Source organism: Pongo pygmaeus, chromosome 2 (genome assembly GCF_028885625.2).
Source record: "Pongo pygmaeus isolate AG05252 chromosome 2, NHGRI_mPonPyg2-v2.0_pri, whole genome shotgun sequence".
Lineage (NCBI taxonomy): Eukaryota > Metazoa > Chordata > Mammalia > Primates > Hominidae > Pongo > Pongo pygmaeus.
The window spans coordinates 140,330,828-140,349,274 of NC_085930.1; the positions used below are offsets into that span (position 1 = coordinate 140,330,828).

At 36.8% G+C, this 18,447-nt stretch overlaps 1 protein-coding gene across 2 annotated transcripts in view; it reads right to left on the reverse strand.

The window, feature by feature from the left end:
- Nucleotides 1-18,447, reverse strand: part of CPNE4 (copine 4) — a 500,036-nt gene that overhangs the window by 124,649 nt on the left and 356,940 nt on the right. For both annotated transcript variants that reach the window (XM_054482339.2, XM_054482341.2), the window contains one exon: nucleotides 7,852-7,941. In XM_054482339.2, the coding sequence (XP_054338314.1) occupies nucleotides 7,852-7,941 (90 nt within the window). The remainder of the gene's footprint in view (nucleotides 1-7,851; nucleotides 7,942-18,447) is intronic.

Below are 18,447 nucleotides of genomic sequence, written 5' to 3' on the forward strand. Positions count from 1 at the left end.
TAGAGAGGAAGGTGAAATTGCTTTCAATTGCCTAAAATGACAAGTTCTTTGTTGCAGGTGTTTCCAACAATACTGAACATAGCAGTGGACTCCTCAATTCCAACTGCCTGTGTTTTGCACCAATAATCATGAAATGTTGATGTAATTCATATCTAATGATTAAAGCCCTTTCTATGGGTTTGGGGGAATTATGGGGCCGAACTGGGATCAATGCCAAGGATTCAGATCTGGGGGTTGGGACTTGTCTTTTCCTTTCCAAGCAGTAAGAGCTAGAAGGTTTGCTAGAAAAAAATCAGCTTGAAACAGAAAGAAAACAAACATGCAATTAATTCTAAAAGATCAGAGGCAAAATAAGAGGCAAGTAGGGACCCAGGGGTTAAGAGTCATATGAGGCTGGGAATAAAGGGGGAAGTTCTGAGGCAAACTCTGTGAATGGACTCAAATCCATTTGGCAGTAGTGTGTCAGTCTGGCTCAGAGAGGCCAAAGCAAAGACAGTGAATTTGTGGAGAAAATACAATTTCCATTGAAGATGGCCTGGTCACACATGAAATGAGAAAGATATGAATAGTTGGATGTAATCAAAAGACAGGTGTTAAGGATTTCTTATAGGAGGAAGAACAGAATGTACCCATACACACACACATACACACATACGCTCAGCCTCACAGTAAGGCATCAGAAACAGTGCTGAACTACATAAGGGTGGTACCTGTAGTGAGTCAGCTAGGTTTGGAGAATCAGTAGAAAGACAGTATTTCTCTTTTTGCAATCTATCCATTTGACAAAGGTCTAATATCTGGAATGTATAAGGAACTTAAACAAATTTACAAGAAAAAAACAAACAACCCCATCAAAAACTGGGTGAAGGATATGAACAGACACTTCTCCAAAGAAGACATTTATGCAGCCAACAAACATATGAAGAAAAGCTCATCATCACTGGTCATTAGAGAAATACAAATCAAAATCACAATGAGATACCATCTCACACCAGTTAGAATGCTGATTATTAAAAAGTTGGGAAACAACAGATGCTGGCGAGGCTTGGAGAAATAGGAACACTTTTACACTGTTGGTAGGAGTGTAAATTAGTTCAACCACTATGGAAGACAGTGTGGTGATTCCTCAAGGATCTAGAACCAGAAATGCCATTTGACCCAGCAATCCTATTACGGGTATATACCCAAAGGATTATAAATCATTCTACTATAAAGACACATGCACACGTATGTTTATCACAGCACTATTTATAATAGCAAAGACTTGGAACCAACCCAAATGCCCATCAATGATAGACTGGATAAAGAAAATGTGGCACATATACACCATGGAATACTATGCAGCCATAAAGAAGAATGAGTTCATGTCCTTTGCAGGGACATGGATGATGCTGGAAGCCATCATCCTCAGTAAACTAACACATGAACAGAAAACCAAACACTGCATGTTCTCATTCATAAGTGGGAGTGGCATGATGATGAGACGACATGGACACGGCGGGGGAACGTCATACATTGGGGCCTGTCGGGGGGTGGGAGGCAAGGGGAGGGAGAGCATCAGGACAAATACCTAATGCATGTGGGGCTGAAAACCTAGATGATGGGCTGATAAATGCAGCAAACCACTATAGCCCATGTATACCTATGTAACAAACCTTCACATTTTGCACGTGTATCCTAGAACTTAAAGTAAAAAAACTTAAATTAAAAAAAAAATAAAGTAAAAATCTTAAAGGAAAAAAAAAAGGCAGTATTTCTCAATATGTGCTTGGCAAATGGCCTGTACCAGCATTGTTTATGAAAATTGTTAAAATGAAGACTCCAGGACCACTGAGTGTGGGATTCTGATTTAACAGAGCCCTTTTCTGATTGGCCAGGAATCCAGCTTTAGGGGTGTCAGAAGGCAACTCAAGAACATGGCTGTTTTAAATCAACCAGGCATGGCAGCCTAAGACAGAGGGCACAAAGAACAAGCGAGATGAATCGTGGGTGAAATGTCATTCAGGGGTTGCTTTAGACTTGTATTTGGGCCTCCTTTCACCCCTTAGTGGGTTCCTTGGTCTTACTCACTTCTACTTTGACTTTGGGGACCTGCTTCTCCTCCTCTTCTGCCATTTCCCTTACTGCACCATGGGCTCAGTTAACAACCCGGGCCTCTCTCCTACATAAGGCATGTGGGTGAATTGATCCAGAACAACTGGTGCTATCACCTTAGTTTTCCCCTTCAAGGCAAATAGCTCCTATCAACCATACTCTGAGGATGCCTGATGAACTTTGTATAGGGGAAAGTATCCATGTTACTTGTGTGGTTTGGAAATTAGAGAAAGAGATAGAAAATGGCCCCATAATACAAGTGATTAAATGGTCTCAGGGTGCTTATATGGTGTTTGTCAAGATTGTTCTGGCATGACAGTTTTTCACAGTGCTAGGCGTAATTGGGTTATGAATAAATACTTGCTGACAGTACCCTCTCACCATTTTCTTCTCTAAGAACACCCTCTGGAAGAATCTATTCTGAACATCAGCATTGCCTCCTAAAGAATATGTTCTGCATATTAACAATATGTTGATCAAATCAAATAAAATGATTAATGCCATATTTCCTAGAATCCAAGAAGGACATATTTCTGGGACAGTAATTTATTTTCTTATAAATCATACATTGATAAGTAAGCATTGTGTTATAGTTTTATTGAGAGACTTTAGTGTCTCAGACCTTATGAAATGTTACATATAGACAAATCTTCTGTTAAATATTAGCATAATGGTAAATAAATAATTCTGGTTGAAAAGGTCAAGAAATATGCTTATCAGGATGACTTATTTTCTAATAAGTATAATACAATAAAATAGAGGCAGTGCAATCTGATTAAAACAACATTGAATTTGACGTTTAACAACATGGGTTTTTGAGTCTCAGTTTCGTCATCTGTAAAATGAAGATAATGGAACCCACCTCACAATGCGGTTAGAAGTAAATGAAATTATGATTTTGTTAAGGGCTTTATAAACTCTAATATGCTGTAGAAATAATATATATTGAGTCTATCCTAGAATATGGCATGTCTAGGATGCCATAGAAAGTAGTAGTGTAATGCCTTTATGCAGTTCAGAAGACATTTTAGCATGTTGTGGTGTTATCTCTTGGGTTACCATAACTAGTAAAAATATTATCTGAATATTTAAGGTATTTACTTGTATTGAATATCATAGGTATTTAAGGCTCAGTAGACATGGCTGAGAAAGCACTGAGTGTCTGATACCTTTACAGTTACGTTAAAAAATGAATCCCAGCCAGGTGCATTGGCTCACGCGTGTAATCCCAGCACTTTAGGAGGCTGAGGGAGAGGATTGCTTGAGCCCAGGAGTTTGAGAGCAGCCTGGGCAACATAGCAAGACTCTGTCTCTATAGAAAAATTAATCTCTGCCAGAATTAATGGGGAAACACTATAGAATTTTCTACTATGTTCATGAATAAGACAAGGAGGCCCTCTACCTCCACTGCCATCTATCACATTGAGGGTATTAGAAGAAAAAAAGGGGTAAGGATAAAAACTATCTCCATTTTCAAGTAGTATGATTATATATTTGGAAAAAAACAGGCTGGGCACCTATAATCCCAGCACTTTGGGAGGCCGAGGTGGGCAGATCACTTGATGTCAGGTGTTTGAGACCAGCCTGGCCAACATGGTGAAACCCCATCTCTACTAAAAATATAAAAATTAGCTGGGTATGGTGGCACGTGCCTATAATCATAGATACTCAGGAGGCCAAGGCAGGGAAATCACTTGGACCTGGGAGGCAGAGGTTGTAGTGAGCCTAGATTGTGTCACTGCACTCCAGCCTGGGCAACAGAGCAAGAGTCCATCTCAAAACAAACAAACAAACAAACAAAAAACACACACACAGAAAGAAAGAAAGAAAAGAGAAAAAGAAAAAAAGTTAATGGGAAAATTACTACAAACAATAAAAGAACAAATATTAGTTTAAGTAAAAATTCAATGACCTTCATTTATGCAAACAATAGTCAGGGGTTCTAAGAGGTACATAGAAAATAAGAGAAAAAATATTAAACACTCCTGCAAAACACAAAAGGAGACTTGAATGAATGAAAAGACATGCCATATTCCAGGATAGGAAGACTCAATATTATAAAGAGAAAATTCTGCCTAATTCACAAGTTAAATGCAATCTCAATAAAATATTATCAAGTTTTGGGTTTTTTCTGGTATTAGATAAGTTGTTTATAAAACTCAATGAAAAAAACAGGTAAAATATCCAGGAAAACCCTTAAGAAGGCAAGGAATACAGAAGTGGGTATGGCTAGCTGTACCAGGTATTAAAATATGCTACAAAATGTAACATACAAAATATGCTACAAAATGAAGGTAAAAGGTAGAAGAGACATGAATGGAAGTTAATCTTTTCTGAATATGTCCTGTTTTGCAGTTTTGCCTTTGGAACCATGTAAACATTTAATATAAGGCAAAATTAAATTTGAAAAAAATATCTAAAAATTGAAAACAAAGTGAAACAAATGAACCTGACTGTTCCATGGGCTATTGGTCTAACTATGGAGAGAGATGATTTTGAGAGACATTAAAATATGGCTCTGCATCCATAGAAATATGTATGTAATGGAGAAAAAGAATTGTAAAATTTCAAAATTGATTTAGGTCAAAAATTCATTCCAGAAAGCAAGGATGTTATTAAGCATTACTAAGTTTATATCAAAAGAATTCAACAGCCAACTTGAGAAGCTTTTATTGGCCAAATACAAGGACAACTTAAGATTTCAAAGGAATTATAATAACTGAAATAGATGGAAACACTGAAATATATCAAAAATCCATAAATTCTTAATAATACTTTGGCATTCTTGCCAGAAAACAGACCCTGAAATCTGATCAAGTTCCAAATATGCATTTATAGGAAACACAGAATGTGAGAAATGCTATGGGACAAACCAGCCTGGTTTCTTCACTAAGTAAATTACAGGGGGAAAAAAAAGGGGAGCGAGAACGAACTGATTAAAGGAGGCTTCAGAGACATCTCAGTCAAATACAGTGCTTAGACCTTGCTTAAATCTTCACTTAAAAACAAATAGAAACAATTGTTTAATAAATGAGAGACTCTGGCAAACATAAACAATGGCAGAATATTTGGTGGCATTAAGGAAGTATAGTTAGCATTCTTAAGAATAATGTTTTATAGTTTTATTAATGGAAAGATTTATTATCTGTTAGCAATACATACTGAAGTATTTTCTGATGAGATGATAAGATGTTTGGGATAGGAACACAGTGTGACTTTCATTGGCCCTAGGCACTTTTGCCTTCATGGGCCCCTCTCAACACAACAGATTTTCATGGACCCTAAAAAGTTTGTTGCTTTCTGATGCAAGAAAAAAAATTAGAATATTTTAGTTAATCTTACATGTTCATTCTCTTCTTCTGATTTTGAAAGAAATTAAAACATTTTCATAGGTTCTTGAGGAGTTTACCAAGGCTCCCAGGTGACTCTAATGTATACGTTTGATGTACTATACCAGTGGTTCTTAACTGGAAGTGATTTTACACTCTAGAGAACATTTGGCAATGTCTGAATACACTTTTGATTTTCAGACTGACACAGGCAGCAGGGTGTGTGAGTGTGTATGTGACGGGGGTGGAATACTACTGGCATCTAGTAGCTAGGATTGCTGTTAAGGATCCTACAGGCACAGGATAGCTCCCCACAGCAAAATCCAAACGTCAATAGTGCACGTGTGGAGAAACTCTGATCCTTCTCTCCCCCATCCCTTCCTTCCTTTCTCCTTCCTTTTTTTCCTTCTTTTCCTCTATTCTTCCTTCTCACATTCTTTCTTTCTCTCTTTCCTCTATCATGTATCAATCAATCACCTATTTCCTTAGCTCCCACTTATTTCTCTACAGGCAGCAGAGCACTCACAAAGCCACAAAGTGTTCTTTTTCTGCATTTTTATTTATTCAATTACAGATGACCCTCTCCTTTTATCCATTTAATGACTCCTCACAAAAAGTTGATATATGGCTAAAAGAGGTATTACTTTATTTCTGGCCAAAAAGGGTCATTTACCTCCCTGGGAATAGGAGGGTGCTACTCAAAGTGTAAGTGATAATTGCCATCCTATGCCTGAAGTCACAGCTCTTGGCCATTCTGCATAGGAGCTTCCACATGAAAGACCAAATAGCCAGGAATCCTGATTTTGGCTTGAAGGTTTCCAGTGGGGTTGAGGCTTGAAATATCTCAGTTCTTACAGAGATACCAGGTACAACTCTGAGTTGCTCCTCAAGAACATGGAAGTGAACATGTCTGCTAAGAGTTCAACTGCAAAGCTTATACAGAATGGGTTTAAGCAAAGACATATAAAGCCACCTTAAAGAGCTTGGGATTAACCAATCAGATGGGATTCTAACCGGACTGATCACATCGATGAATCAAAAAATTGTATCTCTCAGAAGGTTTGTGGAGCAAAAGTAGTGAGGAAAATGTAAAGCTACTAAGGCAAACATCATCAGTGTCCAGCTACCCAGCTAACACTTTCCAGGGGATTAGTTGTCCTGAAAAGTCAGCATGAATGTTTAGTCTACCTGATGGACAGTGGAGGTGGGCACTCCTGGTTTTCAGAGTCTAAAGCCATTAACTATCTCAGTTACCCAGTTCTGATTTCAGGCAATCACAGCAACCTCCTGAGGATTGTCTTCTCTGTGGTTTGCCCACAAGAAAATGCCTGGTGAAGCTGATATGACTGCTTGATGGTTGTGTTTTTCACTGAACATTAATCAATTGGCCTTTTAGTTTATAGGCACCAGTCTCCAGTAAATTTGCTTAGTTATCCTTAATTGGTTGAATCAACTCTGGGCCATTGACAACAAGGAACTTCTAGACTTTCAAGGTAGAGGAAAGGCCAGAGCATGGCCTATAAAAACATCTCCTGAAATCTGCTTCTGGCGTTCAGCCTATTGTCTTCCTTTGGTGACTCTGAATGCATATTTTCTTCCAACTTACATTCCCAAGGTGCTCAGAAAGCCTTTGTGATAGATTGAAAAAGTGGCCACAATACTTTGGAGCTTCTTCCACCAAGAGATGTAGTCTATCTCCTTACCCTTTAAATCTATAATGACCATGTGACTTGCTTTGACCTAGACTGTGGAGGAAGTGACCTGTGTGAGTTCTGAGCCTAGGCCCTAAAGAGGTCTTATGGGGTTCTGTTCTTGCATTCTTAGAACCCTAAGTTCACTGTGTATGTTAGTCCAAGCTGGCCTGGGGATGATGACAGCCATATGGCCCCACCCCTCCTCTCATTCCAGACGACAGCCAGCCAACCCCCAGAAGCAGAATCACCCTCCTCTTGGGTAGCTGACCACAAATGCCTAAGAAAGTCCAGGCAAGATCAACAGAAGAATCATCTAGATTAGTTCATCCCAACTTGCCAGTACTCAGAATCATAAGCTAAATAAATGCTTCTAGTTCTAAGCTACTAAATTTTGCATTATTCTGTTATGTAACAGTAGATAATTGATATGACACTATTTTCATTTTAATAACTCTCATTTATAACCTGAATTTATTGCCATGGTTTTGTCTTTCAGAAGACATGGGTTTTGACTCTTGATATAACACAATTGGAATTTATTTTGGGCTTTCACATAAGCTTCAATGGCTCTAGAAGAAGAAATAGCCCTGTTTCTTCCATCAAGATGCTAAAAGATGAGAGGGTTGGGTACATTGTAAAGAAAATTTGGGGTTTGTCAATCTTATTTTGAAAAGAAATAGGAAGATTAAATACTTTTTTAAAAAAATCACATTTCTTGGACACAGATTTCTGACCTTCAGCCGGCGGTCTGGGTCTCCGCTGCATAGAGAATTTACGGATACTTTGAATGATTTCCAGGCTGGGCTTAAGTTATTCATCACAACCTGGGAAAAGAAAGAGAGGAGTGGTGAATGGGGGAGAAATGCTTGACATTTTCACATTTCCACATTAAAACTGCTTGAGAAACCATTGTGATGCTTATGAAAGGAACAATAGCCTGGAAGAGGTGCCTTAATAAAAACTTGATGTAGTAAATCTTTTAAGGGTACCCACTAAGCAGGTCATTATGCACAGAACTCCTGTGGTCACTGTCCTGGCTGTTGTTTAATGAATAATGCCAATAATATTTTCCAGCATGTGGATGCTGAGAATGATCCCTTCTATATCAAAAGGAGTTGAAATTAAGGATAGGGCTGCCTTTGCCCATTGATAGAGAATTCTCAGTTCTGTAGGACTGTCAGTCTTACGGTATAAATTCTCTTCTCTTGGGGTCAGCAAAGGTAAAGACTCTTAGCAGGGTGAAGGGTATAGCAAGACAATTCTGCTGCTAAATAATTGGATGGTCTGGTAATCTGTGACCTTGAGTCACATCAGATTGCAAGTCAGAATAGAAGTTTCTAGAAAAAAATCCCAGGACCATACTTATACTAGCTTATCACCAACTCAATTAGAATATCCTGGAAAGGCAAGACAAGGCAGATCTTAAGATTATAAACTATGTCTATAACATAGGAAAACCCTTTTAAAACCACTTTACTAATCACAAACTTGGCTAATCCTGGCCTAAGAATCTATATGAGTCAAATCTTATCTTGCCATAACTATGGTTCAAATAATTCAGTTTGGTTCAGAATGTACGAGTAGCTGCTCTGTGCCTAGCATTGTACTGTGTACTTGAGGGCAGGGATTCCCAAAGTGTGGTTCCTGGACCAGCAGGAGCTGCATCACTTGGAAACTTCTTAAAAACACAAATTTCTAGTCCCCACCCAGAACTACTGACAGACACTCAGAGGTGGGTCTCCTAGGTGATTCTGAGGCACAAAGTTTCAGAACCACTGCTCTAGGGGATACACAAATAAAGTTAAATGGAATTCTGTCATATTGATTTTTCTACTTAGGAAGTCTTTAGTTAGTGGAAGTCTTAGAATTTTTTTTTTTTTTTTTTTTTTTGAGATGGATTTTTGCTTTTGTTGCCCAGGCTGTAGTGCAATGGTACAATCTTGGCTCACTACAACCTCTCCTGCCTCAGCCTCCCAAGTGGCTGGGATTACAGGCGTGTGCCACCACACCCAGCTATTTTGTATTTTTAGTAGAGACAGGTTTTCTCCATGTTGGTCAGGCTGGTCTTGAACTACTGACCTCGGGTGATCCGCCCACCTCGGCCTCCCAGAATGCTGGGATTACAAGCGTGAGCCACAGCACCCGACCTAGAATTTTTTTTTTAATTAATTATCTATCCAAATAACAATTATTTTATAAGTGATTCCCTCTTCCACCAGATTCCTTAATATAACTAGATCCTAGACTCATTGTTAAATTTCTTCCAATGCATTGAAGTGGAGAAATAATGTTTCTGTGTGACTTTGTCATGTGTCCTAGTACCCTTAGGATGATTAAAGTGATAACAAGAAGGAGAATTAGGTAAAAAATTGTTTGGGTTAAAATAAATTTCCCAACTTTATATGAAAATGCTAAAAAGTGAAGATGTCTCATGCAACAGTTTTGAAAAACTCAATAGCAACTAGAAATGTCCTCTGAAGTTAAAATCTTTATGTGTGTGTATGTATGAGTGTACACGTGTGTGTGTGTATGTGTGTGTGTGTGTACATGCAGGCTACCCACAAGTGAACAGTTTTGCCTGGTATTTATTTTGTATCTACTGAGAAAGCAAGAGAAATCAATGTCATGTTGCTACACTCATTGGAAAACCTTGCCATCATGTTCCTTGTGAAACTGTAGGAGCACCTCCCCATTAGAGTAAAGGGGGATATTATAGAAATTCTTGGGAACAGGAAAATTTACCAATATCAATGAGAAGAATGCTCTCAGGAGCAAAGGAGAGGAGGTTCTGGAAGAGAAGTACAGCAATAGTCATCCTTTCAATTTTTTATTTTTTGGGCTGTTACCTCAATAATTTATCCTTTATGTTAGAAACATTCCACTTATACCGTTTTGGTTATTATAAAATATGTAATAAATTATTGTTGACTGTAGTCACCATATTGTTCTGTCAAATACTAGATCTTATTCATTCTAACTAGATATTTTGTACTCATTAACCATTATTACTTCCCTTCTCCCCTACCACCCTTCCCAGCCTCTGCCATCTATCATTGTATTTTCTATCTCTATGAGTTCAGTTGTTTTAATATATAGCTCCCACAAATAAGTGAGAACATGTGAAGTTTGTCATTCTGTACTTAGCTTATTTTACTTAATATAAAGACCTCCAGTTTTATCCATGTTGTCACAAATGACAGAATTTTTTTGTACTTTTTGGAGTACTGAATAGTACTCCACTGTGTATATGTGCCACATTTTCTTTATTCATTCATCTGTTGATAGACTTGTAGGTTGCTTCCAAATCTTAGCTATTATGAATAGTGCTGCAATAAATATGGGAGGGCAGATATCGCCTGTATATACTGATTTCCTTTCTTTTGGGTATATACCTAGCAGTGTGATTGCTGGCTCATATGGTTGTTCTATTTTTAGTTTTTTGAGGAACCTCCAAACTGTTCTCTATAATGATTATACTAATTTACATTTCCACCAATAGTATATGATGGTTCCCTTTTCTCTGCATCCTTGCCAGTATTTGTTATGGCCTGTCTTTTGAATTTATCCAAAAAAGTTAATATTAACTGAGGTGAGTGCTATCTCATTGCAGTTTTGTTTTGCATATCTCTGATGATCAATGATATTGAGCACCTTTTCACATATCTATTTGCCATCTGTATGTCTTCTTTTGACAAATGTTTATTCATATCTTTTGCCCATTTCCAAATTGAATTATTAGATTTTTTTTTCTCATAGAGTTGTTTGAGCTCCTTATATCTTTTGGTTATTAACCCCCTGTCAGATGGATAGTTGGCAAATATTTTCTCTCATTCTGTGGGTTTTCTCTTCACTTTTTTTATTGCTTCCTCTGCAGTGCAGAAGATTTTTTTAACTTGATGTGATCCCCTTTGTCCATTTTTGCTTGGTTGCTTGTTCTTGTGGGGTATTATTCAAGAAATCTTTACCCAGTCCAATGACTTAGAGAGTTTCCCTAATGTTTTCTTTTAGTATTTTCACAGTTCGAAGTCTTAAATTTATGTCTTCAATCCATTTTGATTTGATTTTTGTATATGATAACAGATGGGGGTCTAGTTTCATTCTTCCACATATCGATATCCAGTTTTCCCAGCACCATTTATTCAAGAGACTATCCTTTCCATAATGTCTGTTCTTGGCACCTTTGTCAAAAATGAACTCAATGCATGTGTATGAATTTGTTTCTGGGTTCTCTATTCTGTTCCATGGGTTTATGTGTCTGTTTTTATGCCAGTACCGTGCTGTTTACTATCACTTTGCAGTATAAATTGAAGTCAGGTAATGTGATTCCTCCAGTTTTGTTCTTTTGGCTTAGGATAGCTTTGGCTATTCTGGGTCTTTCATTGTTTCCTATAAATTTTAGGATTGTGTTTTCTAGTTCTGTGAAGAATGTCATTGGTATTTTGATAAAGATTGCATTGAGTCTGTAGATTGCTTTGGGTAGTATGCACATTTTAATAATATTAATTCTTCTAATCCCTGAACATGGCATATTTTTCCATTGTATTGTGTCCTCTTCAGTTTCTTTCATCAATATTTTACAGTTTTCATTGTAGAGATCTTTCACTTTTTTGGTTAAGTGAATTCCTAGGTCTTTTATTTGTAGCTATTATAAATGGGATTATTTTCATGATTTCTTTTTCAGATTGCTGCTGGAATACAGAAATGCCACTAATTTTTGTATGTTGATTTTGTATCTGCACCTTTGCTGAGTTTATTAGTTTTAATAGTTTTCTGGTAGAGTCTTTAGGTTTTTCCAAATATAAGATCATATCATCTGCAAACAAGTATAAATTGACTTCTTCCTTTTCAATTTGAATGCCCTTTATTTCTTTCTCTTGCATGATTGCTCTAGCTAGGACTTCCATTTCCATGTTGAATAACAGTGATGAAAGTGGGCATCCTTGTCTTTTTCCAGATCTTAGAGGAAAGGCTTTCAGTTTTTCCCAATTCAGCATGATACTAGCTGTGGGCTGTTGTATATGGCTTTTGTTGTGTTGAGGTATGTTCCTTCTATACTCAGTTTTTTGCATTTTTTTTTATCATGAAGGGATTTGAATTATATTAAATGCTTCCTCAGTATTAATTGAAATGAGCATATGATTTTTGTCCTTCATTCTGTTGGTATGATGTATCACATTGATTGATTTGCATATGTTAAACCATCCTTGCATCCCTGGGATAAATCCTTCTTGGTCATGATGCATGATCTTTTTCATGTGTTGTTGAATTCAGTTTGCTAGGATTTCAAGGAGGATTTTTGTATCAATGTTCATCAGGGATATTGGCCTCTAGTTTTCTTTTTTTGATGTATCTTTGCATGGTTTTGATATCACGGCAATACTGGCCTCATAGAATGAGTTTGGAAGTATTCCTTCCTCCTCTCTTTTTTAAAATAGTTCAAGTAGGATTGGTATTAGTTCTTTTTTAAATTCTACCAATTTGTTTGGAAGAATTCAGCAGTGAAGCCATCAGTTTCCAGGCTTTTCTTTGCCAGGAGACATTTTATCATGACTTTGATCTCATTATTTGATATTGATCTGTTCAAGTTTTGGCTTTATGGTTCAATCTTGGTAGATTGTATGGGTCTAAGAGTTTATCCACTTCTTCCAGGTTTTCCAATTTATTGGCATATATAGTTGCTCATAGTAACCTCAATGATCCATTGAATTTCTGCAGTATTTGTTATAATGTCTTCAGATTTAATTTTATTTATTTGGGTATTATTTTTTTTCTTAGTCTGGCCAAAGTTTTATCAATTTTCTTTATCTTTTCAAAAAACTAACTTTTTGTTTTATTGATATTTTTTATTATTTTCTTCATTTAAATTTCGTTTATTTCTGATTTAATCATTATTATTTAGCTTCTTCTACTAATTTTGGAGTTTTTTGGCTCTTCCTTTTCTGGTTCTTTGAGATACATTTTAGGTTGTTTATCTGAAACCTATCTACTTGTCTGATACAGGCATTTGTAGCTATCAACTTTCTTTTAAGTACTGTTTTCATATATTCCATAGGTTTTGGTATGTTTTATTTTCATATTCATTTGTTTTAAGAAATTTTTACATTTCCTTCTTAATTTCTTCATTGATCCACTGGTCATTCAGGAGCATATTGCTTGATTTCCATGTATTTGTATAGTTTCCAAAATCCCTCTTGTCATTGATTTCTAGTTTTATGCCATTGTCACCGGAGATGATACTTGATATTATTTCAATTTTTCTGCATATTTTGAGAGTAGTTTTGTGATCAAATATATGGTCTATCCTTGAGAATGGTCTATGTGCTGAAGAGAAGAATGCATATTCTGCAGTCATTAGTTGAAATGTTCTGTAAATATCTATTAGGTCCATTTGGCCTATGGTGAAGATGAAGTCCAAGGTTTCTTTGTTGATTTTCTGATTGGATGATCTATCCAGTGCTGAAAATGGGGTGTTGAAGTCTCCAGCTATTATTGTATTGAGGTCTATCTCTCTCTTTAGCTCTAATAATATTTTCTTTATATATCTGAGTGCTTCAGTATTGGGTTCACATATATTTACAACTGCTATATTCTCTCGCTGAATTAACCCCTTGATCATTATATAATTTTTTTCTCTTTTCATTGTTTTTGTCTTGAAATCTATTTTGTCTGATGTAAGTATAGTTACTCCTTCTCTTTTTTGGTTTCTATTTGCATGGGATATATTTTTCCATCCTTTTATTTTCAGTCTCTCTCTTTACAGGTAAAGCGTGTTTTTTGTAGTCTAAATATCATTGGATCTTATTTTTATCCATTCAGCAACCCTATGTCTTTTTATTGCAGTGTTTAGTCCCATTACATTCAATGTTATTATTGATAGGTAAGGGGTTACTCCTGCCATTAGAGTTTTTGTTTTCTGGTTGTTTTGTGGTCTTCTCTTCCTTCTTCTTCTTTCCTTCCTTCCTGTGTTCCTTATAGTGAAGGTAATTTTTCTCTGGTTTATGTTTTTTTAAATTTATTGTTTTTTTTGGTGTATCTGTTGTTTTTCAATTTGAGGTTACCATGAGGCTTGCAAATAATATGTTATAACCTATTATTATTATTATTTGAGATGGAGTCTCATTCTGTTGTCCAGGCTGGAATGCAGTGGTGCAACCTCAGCTCACTGCAACCTCCACCTCGTTGGTTCAAGCAATTCTGCTGCTTCAGCCTCCTTCCTAGTAGCTGGGATTACAGGCACACACCACCATGCCTGGCTAATTTTTGTATTTTTAGTAGAGATGGGGTTTTACCATGTTGGCCAGGCTGGTCTCCAACTCCTGGTCTCAAGTGATCTGCCTGCTTTGGCCCCCCAAAGTCCTGGGATTACAGGTGTGAGCCACTGAGGCTGGCCCATTATTTTATTTATTTATTTTTAACTTCTAAGTTCAGGGGTACATGTGCAGGATGTGCAGGTTTGTTACATAGCTAAATGCGTTGAATGGGGGTTGGTTGTACAGATTATTTCATCACCCAGGTATTAAGCCTAGTATCCAATAGTTATTTTTCCTACTTCTCTCCCTCCTACCACTTTCTGCCCTCTGATAGGCCCCAGTGTGTGTTGTTTCCCTCTATACGTCCGTGTGTTCTCATAATTTAGCTCCCACTTATAAGTGAGAACATGCTGTATTTGGTCTTCTGTTCCTGCTTTAGTTTGCTAAGAATAATGGCCCCCAGCTCCATCCATGTCCTTGCAAAAAACATGATCTCATTCTTTTTTATGGCTGCATAGTATTCCATGGCGTATATGTACCACATTTTCTTTATCCAGTCTATAATCGATGGGCATTTGGGTTGATTCCGTGTTTTTATTATTGTGAATAGTGCTGCAGTGAACATATGTGTGCATGCATGTTTATAACAATGACTTATATTCCTTTGGGTATATGTCCAGTAATGGGATTACTGGGTTGAATGATAGTTCTGTCTTGAGGTTTTTGAGGAATCACCACACTGTCTTCCACGATGGTTGAACTAATTTACACTCCCACCAACAGTGTAAAAGCATTCCTTTTTCTCCACTACCTCTCTGGCCTCTTTCATTTTTTTACTTTTTAATAGTAGCCATTCTGACTGGTGTGAGATGGTATCTCACTGTGGTTTTAATTTGCATTTCTGTAATGATCAATGATGTTGAGATTTTTCATATGATTGTTGGCCACATGTATGTCTTCTTTTAAGAGGTGTCTGTTCATGTTCTTTGCCCACTTTTTAATGAGTTTTTTTTCTTGTAAATTTGTTTAAGTTCCTTATAGATGCTGGATATTAGACCTCATTCAGATGCATAGTTTGCAAAAATATTCTCCCATTCTCTAGGTTGTCTGTTTACTCTGCTGATAGTTTCTTTTGCTGCATAGAAGCTCTCTAGTTTAATTAGATCCCATTTGTCAATTTTTGCTTTTGTTGCAATTGCTTTTGGCATCTTTATTATGAAATCTTTGCCCATGCCTATGTCCTAAATGGTATTGCCTAGGTTGTCTTCCAGGGTTTTTATAGTTTTGGGTTTTACATTTAAGTCTTTAATCCATCTTGAGTTAATTTTTCTGTACGGTGTAAAGATGGGGTCCAGTTTCAATCTTCTGCATATGGCTAGCCGGTTATCCCAGCACAATTTATTGTATAGGGAGTTCTTTCCCCATTGCTTGTTTTTGTCAGGTTTGTTGAAGATCAGATAGTTGAAGGTGGGTGGTCATATTTCTGAGTTCTCTATTTTGTTCCATTGGTCTATGTGTCTGTTCTTATACCAGTACCATGCTGTTTTGGTGACTGTAGCCCTGTAATATAGTTTGAAATCAGGTAGCGTGATGCCTCCAGCTTTGTTCTTTTTGCTTAGGAATGCCTTGGTTATTTGGACTCTTTTTGGGTTTCATATAAATTTTAAAATAGATGTTTCTAGTTCTGTGAAGAATGTCAGTGGTAGATTAATAGGAATAGCACTGAATGTATAAATTGCTTTGGGAATATGCCCATTTTAATGATATTGATTATTCCTATGCATGAGCATGGAATAATTTGCCGTTTCTTTGTGTCATCTCAGATCTCTTTGAGTAGTGGTTTGTAGTTCTCTTTGTAGATCTTTCAGTTTCCTTGTTAGCTGTATTTCTAGGCATGTCACCCTTTTTTTTAGTAGCAATTGTGAATGGGAGTTCATTCATGATTTGGCTCTTGGCTTGACTGTTGTTGGTGTATAAGAATGACAGCAATTTTTGCACATTGATTTTGTATTCTGAGACTTTACTGAAGTTGTTTATTAGCTTAAGAAGCTTTTGGGCTGAGACGATGGGGTTTTCTAGATATAGGATCATGTCATCTGCAAACAGGGATAGTTAGACTTCCTCTCTTCCTATTTGAATGCCCTTTATTTCTTTCTCTTGCCCGATTGCTCTGGCAAGAACTTCCATTATGTTGAATAGGAGTGGTGAGACAGGGCATCTTTGTTTTGTGCCAGTTTTCAAGCGGAATACTTCCAGCTTTTTCCCATTCAGTACGATGTTGGCTGTGGGTTTGTCATATATGGCTCTTATTATTTTGAGGTATGTTCCTTCAATACCCAGTTTATTGGGAGTTTTTAACATTAAGGAATGTTAAATGTTGTTGAAAGCCTTTTCTGCATCTATTGAGGTAATCATGTGGTTTTTGTCTTTTGTTCTGTTTATGTGATGAATCACATTTATTGATTTGCCTATATTGAACCAACCTTGCAACCTGGGGATGAAGCCTCATGGTGGGTAAGCTTTTTGATGTGTTGCTGGATTTGGTTTGCCAGTATTTTGCTGAAGATTTTTGCATCAATGTTCATCAAGGATATTGGCCTGAAGTTTTCTTTTTTTGTTGTTGTGTCTGTGCCAGCTTTTGTTATCAGGATGATGCTGGCCCCATAGAATGAGTTAGGGAGAAGTCCCTCCTTTTCAATTTTTTGAAATAGTTTCAGTAGTAATGGTACCAACTATTTTTTGTGTATCTGGTAGAATTAAGCTTTGAATCTGTCTGGTCCTGGGCTTTGGTTGGTTGGTAGGCTATTTATTACTGCCTCTATTTCAAAACTCGTTATTGGTCTGTTCAGGGATTCTATTTCTTCCTAGTTCTGTCTTGAGAGAGTGTATCTGTCCAGGAATTTATTCATTTCTTCTAGATTTCCTAGTTTATGTGCATAGCGGTGTTTATAACATTCTCTGATGGTTGTTTGTAGTTCTGTGGGGTCAGTGGTAATATCCCTCTTATTATCTCTAATTGCGTTTATTTGAATCTTCTCTCTTTTCTTCTTTATTAGTATAGCTAGCAGTCTATTATAATATTATTTTAAAAAAACCCTGCTCCTGGATTCATCAGTCGTTTGAATGGTTTTTTGTCTCTCTATCTCCTTCAGTTCAGCTTTGATTTTGGTTATTTCTTGTCTTCTGCTAGCTTTGGGATTTGTTTGGTCTTGGTTCTCAAGTTCTTTCAGTTGTGATGTTAGGTTGTTAACTTGAGATCTTTCTAGCTTTTTGATTGGGCATTTTAGTGCTATAAATTTCCCTCTTAATACTGCTTTAGCTGTGTCCCAGAGATTGTGGTACGTTGTGTCTTTGTGCTCATTAGTTTCAAAGAACTCCTTGATTTCTGCCTTAATTGCATTATTTAACCCAAAATCATTCAGGAATAGGTTATTCAATTTTTATGTAATTGTATGGTTTTGAGTGGGTTTCTTAGTCTTGAGTTCTGATTTGATTGTTCTGTGGTCCAAGAAGCTGTTTTTATGATTTCAGTACTTTCTTATTTGCTGAGGAGTGTTTTACTTGAGATTATGTGATCAGTTTTAGAGTAAGTGCCATGTGGTGGTGAGAAGAATGTATATTCTATTGTTTTGCATGGAGAGTTCTGTAGATATCTGTCAGGTCCATTTGATCCAGTGCTGAGTTCAGGTCCTGAATATCTTTGTTAATTTTCTGTCTTGATGATTTGTTAATATTGTCTGTGGGGTGTTAAAGTCTCCCACTATTATTGTGTGGGGGTCTAAATCTCTTTGAAGGTCTCTAAAAACTTGCTATATGAATCTGGGTGCTCCTATGTTGGGTGCATACATATTTAGGATAGTTAGCTCTTCTTGCTGAATTAAACCTTTTACCATTATGTAATGGCTTTCTTTGCCTTTTTTGATCTTTGTTGGTTTAAAGTCTGTTTTGTTGGAAACTAGGATTGCAACCCCTGCTTTTTTTTTTTTTTTCCTTTTGCTTGGTAAATTTTCCTCCATCCCTTTATTTTGAGCCTATATGTGTCAAGAGACCTTGCATGTGAGATATGTCTCTTGAAGACTA